This window comes from Tripterygium wilfordii, chromosome 20 (genome assembly GCF_013401445.1).
Source record: "Tripterygium wilfordii isolate XIE 37 chromosome 20, ASM1340144v1, whole genome shotgun sequence".
NCBI classification, from domain to species: Eukaryota; Viridiplantae; Streptophyta; class Magnoliopsida; order Celastrales; family Celastraceae; genus Tripterygium; species Tripterygium wilfordii.
In genome coordinates, this window is record NC_052251.1 from 7,286,494 (window position 1) to 7,293,841 (window position 7,348).

The 7,348-nt window shown below is 36.9% G+C and overlaps 1 protein-coding gene across 1 annotated transcript; it reads left to right on the plus strand.

Annotated features, from left to right (window-relative positions):
• Positions 1 to 1,252: 1,252 nt before the first annotated feature.
• On the plus strand, positions 1,253 to 5,818 carry LOC119987090 (ubiquitin-conjugating enzyme E2-17 kDa). Its single transcript, XM_038831836.1, has 5 exons — positions 1,253 to 1,408; positions 1,519 to 1,602; positions 3,380 to 3,507; positions 4,812 to 4,916; positions 5,455 to 5,818. Exons 2-5 carry the CDS (start codon positions 1,533 to 1,535, stop codon positions 5,596 to 5,598), a joined length of 447 nt encoding a protein of 148 aa, XP_038687764.1. The 5' UTR covers positions 1,253 to 1,408; positions 1,519 to 1,532; the 3' UTR covers positions 5,599 to 5,818.
• Positions 5,819 to 7,348: the final 1,530 nt, after the last annotated feature.

Genomic DNA, 7,348 nt, shown 5'->3' on the forward strand with positions numbered 1-7,348 from the left:
CTGCATTATCTCTGACAGCTTCATCTTTGGGTTTCTTCTCATTTTATCAACCAAGCGATTGGCAAGCCATTTCAAATTCAGCAGATTGTTCCCACTTGTCCTCTCACAAGCATGTTCATTGTAAACTGTCTTTAACTCCCATGTGTCAGCACCCTTGAGCTTTGAACAAAACAGTAGAAACTTAACCTTCTGCACAACCAACTCTTGCCCTAATGTTGTCAAAGTTTATCCACTTCAAAGACCAGCCACCTTGAATGCCATAAGTAACCACTGCATCCTTGAAAACATCCCTACTTGGAAATCTAATATCGAGATGCCACTTGAAGCTATCCATATGCTTCAGGGCCTTGAACATAGGATGAGCCTCCCCCTCTTCTTCAGTTGACCCATCAACTATGTCAAGTGAATCAGAAGCATACTCTGTATCACTGAACACAGCTTCATCATTAGGCCAAACAAACATAAACTCTTCGTTCCTCCCCATAACACCCTCAACCCCAACATTAGTGTACCTGAGAAACATATCATCATCCAAGTTATCATCCTCACTATCATCAAATCACACATTCATGACACTATCATCACTATCACTACTTTCATCACCACTTTCACTCTGCACTTCATCATCATCCTCTTGCGAAACAGAAGGGGCTTTGGACCTAGATGCACGTGTCTTCACCATTTGAGCCTACAAATCAATGGCAGAAGAAACCCTAAAATCAATGGCTATCAAAAACTACCTCTATTTCTCAATGAATGCGAAACCCATACCAAAATCAAAAGCTACAACCTATTTCACAATGGGAAACACATACCTGAACAACAATTGTAGCTCGTGCGCCTTCCTTCCAGCTCGTGCCCCTTCCTTCCAGCAGCTTCGACTTCGTAGGTCTGTGGAGAACTGAAACAACGAATGATTCGAGGTAGGGTTTCATCTTATACCTTAATGCTTACTTGGATGTCACCATGTCAAAAAAGTTCAGATGACTTGCTTGCTGTATAAAATATGACATGTGGTGAGCCACATATGTTTTTTATGTCGCCGGAATGAAATCAGGGATAAACGGGACACGCTTGGATAGTTCGAGGATGATTTTAGGATCAAAAAAAGTTTAGAGATGAAATTGAAACCCTGTGTATAGTTCAGAGACGAAATATGTATTTTTGCCTTAGATAAATTGAGTCAACCGGTAAAAAGGCGTCACGGAAGCTAAAAACAAAAGAAAAAACGTGGGGTCCACATGAGAGATTAAAGGGCCAATTAGGAGTCGATGGAGTCCAGTTCAGTAACACCAAGCAAATACACGAGCCTGGAGGCGCTGGATTTATAAACCTAATCCGCGTTTCACTGCATGTTCTTTTTCTGTTCTCTCTTGCTCGACTGATAATAACCAGGAGGATCTCTCAGGTTCAATCGCTCCCTCTCTCTCTACATGTATCTTTTATAACAATCATTTATCTTGCGATTTTAGAATTTTGGTTCTTTTTTGTCTGAGATCTGGTGTTTGGAAATTTTAGGGCTTTTTGTGGTGATGGCATCGAAGCGGATCTTGAAGGAGCTCAAGGATCTCCAGAAGGATCCTCCTACCTCTTGCAGCGCAGGTTCTAGAATCTTCAATTCAGATCCGGCTTTATGCTCTTTTGTTGATCCAGTTGTTTTTCGTTTATGGTTTTGTTTTTAGGTTTTTTTTGCAGGTTTTGGGTTCAATTTTGTTTTGGTTAATTGTTATTAGATCAAGTTTTAGGAATTGGTGGAAGTTCTGTGCTTTTTGTGTTTTTCTTATATTGGGGCCTGATGAATTCTGGCTTTTCATGTATGATCTCCATCGATCTTAGGGAATTAGAGCTTTCGTCTATTTGGGTGAGCTTTTCATAAGTGATCCTTATTTGTTCAAGTGACTGTCCCTTTTTGAAAACTTTTCTTCTTGTGGTGGAGAATTGTTTGTGAATGATTGACTCTTAGGGTTTTTCTTAACGCTTAAATGCTGTCAGTGATCCTATTGTGCCTCATTTATATTTTATTGTGGAACTAACAAATTTTTTTGGAGGCCAAAAAAATAAATTATCTGCAATTAGGAACAAGGTACAAAACAAGAAAATAAATGAATAGAACAATATCGGCATAAGTATGCAACTATGCATTTTTTAGGCCACATGAAACAAAAGAAGAAGCAAGGCTTAGACTCTGGCAATTTTGTTTTCTTCATTCTTTTTGGAGATTCTTTGATCTTGTCTGTCTAGACTTAAGTTTTTCTGTGTTTCTTTTTTACTCCAATTGGTTGAGAGAGCCAAAACTTAGTTGAAACTACTTTGGGTTTGCCTTTGGTAAGTAAAGCCCAGTTGACAAACTTAAGCCCAATTCAAAATAAAAACTGCCCAATCAGTTTAATCGACAAGAAATGTTGAACCATCAAATAGTCAGCTATCTTTATCCTTTGCTTTCCTAAGTTTATTTAACTCTGTTTGCTTGTAAATCTCTAATCTGATTTTTTGTGAAATTTTTTATTCTTGATTATCTGTTGTATTAGTAGCTATTGCTACAGAACTTATGCATGATTGCATGGTGCATCTTGAGTTTATATACGACTATTCTTTTATTGCAGAGTTTATGTTTAAATTAAACACAAGCAAGCATTATTAATCTCATTTGTCATCTTGCTAAAAATCAAGCATTGCACAATGAACTGATTTTCGTCTTCCTCCGTAAATAGATGAGACCTCTTTTCATGGGGATGTCTAATAGAAAGGAAAAAAGAATTGCTTTTGTTCTCTGACAAAATGCAATCATCATCATTTAAGTCTAATGGCATAGGGTACAGGGAGGTTTTGGCATTAAATATAGTAATCTTGGTCATTGACATGCAGTACGTTTGAGATATGGAATGGTAGTATGCTGTCAATTGTGTTTGTAGATAATTATTTAACTAAATTCAATAAACCAGTGAGTGCGTAGAAGAATGCGGTGATGTGACAGTGACGTCATATAGATAGGGATCAATTTCCATAAAGGTTAGTAATGTCAACTTTACACAAATCAAAAGGCATAGCAACACGTAATTCTCCCAAAAAAATTCTGCTTGTGCGGGTCCTAATGTTATATTTTAACATGCTTGTCAATTGTGTTCGTCTTGTTTTGTCTGTCATTCAATTCTATGTGGAAGATTCTAAACAAGGTACCAGAGTGGAGATAAAGTATTGTAGCTTTTTGATTCTTAGAACTGGCAATGTCATGTTCATGTGAATTTCTTTGCCCTTGCTTGATAGACAAATATGCACACATACACAATCTTAAATATAACCTCTTGAGTAACTTAAATGATTAAAATGTGGGGTTACTTATTTGATGCAATTGTCTTTGGCTGGTTGATATTATCTTTAGGCCCTGTTGCTGAAGACATGTTCCATTGGCAAGCAACAATTATGGGTCCTCCTGACAGTCCATATGCAGGTGGAGTTTTTCTGGTCACAATACACTTTCCTCCAGACTATCCATTTAAGCCACCAAAGGTACTACTGCACTTAATTATTCGATTGACAACCTGGTTACACATGGCAATTGCATTCTTGTCTTTCTTATACATGGTCAGCCTTCATCAGTTGTGTACTCATGTTACTTGGTCATTTTCATTAAAGTTTTATTTTAGCCTCCATTATGGCTTCATATGTGATATGGGTGCTTTCATTACATAGCATATCTAAGCTTGCTGGTTTCACAGCTTAACCAATCTGTAAACTTCTGTATTCCTTAGACAGGTCGTTTTTTACTTGGACTTCTGGCTAGTTTCCAAATGAAGTACTTTCTCCTTTTCTTGTATAAACACAGCAAATGAGCATGCTTATTTGTGTTTTCACTAAGTGTCGTTAAGGATCAGATTAGTTGCTGACTTGTGGCTGCTGTCCAAATGATCTACTTTCTCCTTTTCATGACATCATGAATGGTCGATTGAGCATTATCATCTGTGTTTATTTGAATGTTGTTAAGGATCAGATTAGTTGGTTGAGTGTGTGTATGCGCATTCTTTGATCAAAATGCTTGACCCCATTGCATGAAAAGTTTTCTGATAAGTTGTGAAAGAAAATGAATCGGCTGAAATTAGGTATTGTTCATTAGGTAATTAGCTTGATCTTAGTGGTAGTTTTTTGGTAGAATACATACCAAAACATGAAGATTTGTGATCCATGCTGCCTGAATTATATCTTTACTGCTATCAGAAGAAATGCTATTATGAAATATGTTCTTAGCAGGCTAGCATGGTGAAGCAGTATACCCTCTCAAATCTCTTTTTTACTTTACCTTTTCATAAGTAAAATATATATTTTTTTATTTGTGAACTACTATGACAGCTTATCAATGATCATTGCATGTGCAGCTTTTCTTTTGTCTGTTATTACATTGGTTTGGGCAAAAATATGTTTTGCCTCAATCAGAGATGTGGACATATTTTGTATGGTCAGTTGCCGGGTTTGTGGAGAGGTGGTTTGTTGGGTTGTGTGATCTCTAGTTTAAGGAAATAGTAGCAGCTTGATGTTCCACTTTATCAGATCATGAATTAGTTCTCTGAGTTTCCCATCTACAACCAACAATGTAAACACCCATCCCCTCCACCTCAACACTAACTCCTTCCCCAGCCCATTGATGCCCACCCACCACCCCCAATACCACCCACCCATTAACACCTTTCCGGCCTTCAATCATTCGAAATTGTTCACCTTGCTATGTTACAATGGGTCAGAGAGACTGAACTTCTGCATTTCATATCACATACTCATTTATGTTGCATATATGAATAGATTTTTGTTGGTGTCTGCAGGTTGCATTTAGGACCAAGGTCTTTCACCCGAACATCAACAGCAACGGTAGCATTTGCCTTGATATTTTGAAGGAGCAGTGGAGCCCTGCACTCACCATTTCCAAGGTTTATTTAATTACATAATTCTTTCATTTCACAATGCAACAGCCACTGAATCTCTGTCCCTCTCTCTCTCACTCATCTATATCTGTATATACACACACATCCTTGGAATTTGCATGCGCTAAATGGTGAAATAATGGATAGTGAACATCACTTATGTTCAAACTTTGGTTGTTGCTTGTCGAACATATATAATTCATCCACTTTGAACTTCATATGATTTGGTGAAGTGGCTGGACTTTATGTTTTTGAAATTTAGGTACACTATTTTTTTCTTGTTATATTTTTCCTGATATTTATGAGTTAAAATGTTGTAGAATAATGTTTCTTTAGTTGACAGGCTGATGAATTTATTCACTCGCGCGTGTAGCTTTTAGAACATTGATTATTCTTAAAGTTCAACTGCCTTTCAGATTTTGTTCTAACGTATTTTTTGCTGGAGAAGTGGGATAGTTTGCTTGCGACTACTTTGATACTTATATCAAATGCGTGGGGGAAGTTTGTTTCTTTTTGTAACAGGTTGGTCTTTGTTTGCTCTCAGGTGCTGCTTTCAATATGTTCATTGTTGACGGACCCAAATCCTGATGACCCATTGGTGCCAGAGATTGCTCACATGTACAAGACCGACAGGAGCAAGTACGAGACAACTGCAAGAAGCTGGACCCAAAAGTATGCTATGGGTTAATCTGCTGCTGCTGCTGCTGCTGCTGCTGCTATGTGTGATCGGAGGGCTTCCTTCTTTCCTTGCTTTGGTCTATAAATTACTATGTATGAAACGAAGAAAGTTTGATGTGTCCTCTTCTCAAGTGTACCAAAAGGGAGAGGTTCGCGTTCTGTTCCCTCCTGGTAACACATTTGTTGCTTTTATTGGTTTTTATGGAAATTGTCTTATAAAGTTTGCTCAACACCCTGCTATTCATTAATGCAAAAGCCAACAGTAGGTCATCCTGAAATTAACACAAAGGACGTGACAACTTTTGCTTGGAAGTCTTTTGAGGGGCCGCCGTTGGCTGCCTTGACGATATTCCCCAAGTCATTGTGGCAAGCTAGTGATAATACCACTAGATACGCACTGAATTTTTTGTTCTGTTCATGCCACGGTATTAAGTATTACTATCACGATGATTTATTCGCAGGGGCTAAACTGGGGTTTTGCTTCTTGGGCTAGGCTAGTGGATATTGAATGCAACTTTGAATACTTGTTGAGGTGTGTGGTTATAATTTAAACTGCTGAGGAGTCTACACACGTACTTGAAATCATATCCACACCTCAACAATTGAGATTATTGGGACAAATATCATAGTTGTTGAGGGGTGTGGCTATATTTTAAAGTGTTATGGAGCCCACATACATGCATCTAAAATTTATTTGTTTTATGTGATACAGAAGCTTCAAAATCTACTAACATTAGATATGGTTTTTAACATATTTAAATGGGCTTTTCAACTTTGACACCTCATTTTTCATGTATACATGCTACACATTGTGAGCTAAAACCCCAGAATAACAGGCTAACTCCAAAAATCCATCGTGAGTTTGGATTACAGGCTGTAACTCGTATGTATGAAGCCGGTATCTCTAGTAATCGATGGTTAGCCATACGGCTAGTAGTTCAATTCTAAAATTTATTTGTTTGATGTGATCCAGATGAGCTTCAAAATCTACTAATATTAGATGGGGTTTTCACATCTTAATTAAATGGGCATCTAAACTTTAGAAACTCGTTCTCTTGTATGCATGCTACACTTTGTGAGGTAAAAGCTTAAAACCCCATAATAACAGGAAAAAAAAATAATGATCTTGAAGCTGCAGTGCACCCATAATTTAGTGCTTACAAATTCTATTTTCATTCCAGTTTTATTAAAAAACATTATTTCTATTTCAAGTTTGACTAGAGATGGATATTCTATTTTTTTTTAGAATAATTTATGTTATTTATATTTTAATAAAGAGTTATTAAATTTTGGAATGATTGTGGATGGTATCTATTGCTTAAACATGGATGAACAAGTCAATGTGATTGAGAAAAAAGATAATACACAAACGTCTAAAAGACCTAGAGATGACACAAATAACAATTATTTGTGGCATTTGTGATTAGGTCATATTAGTGAACAAATGATTAATAAGATGGTTAAGGACGATATTTTGGATCTTAGAGATTCAGAATTTTTACAAACTTCTGAATCTTGTATCATGGGAAAGATGAACAAGTCTCCCTTTGTAAGAAAAAGTAAAGAGAGTTTTGCAAATATTGGAACTCATACATACAGATGTCTGCGAACCAATGAACATCGTTGCTAGGGGTGGTTTTCACTACTTCATTACCTTTACTGATGAATATTCACGGTTAGGGTACTTGTATTTAATGAAATACAAGTCTGAATCTTTTGAAAAGTTCAAAGAATTCAATAATGAAGTTGAGAATCAAACT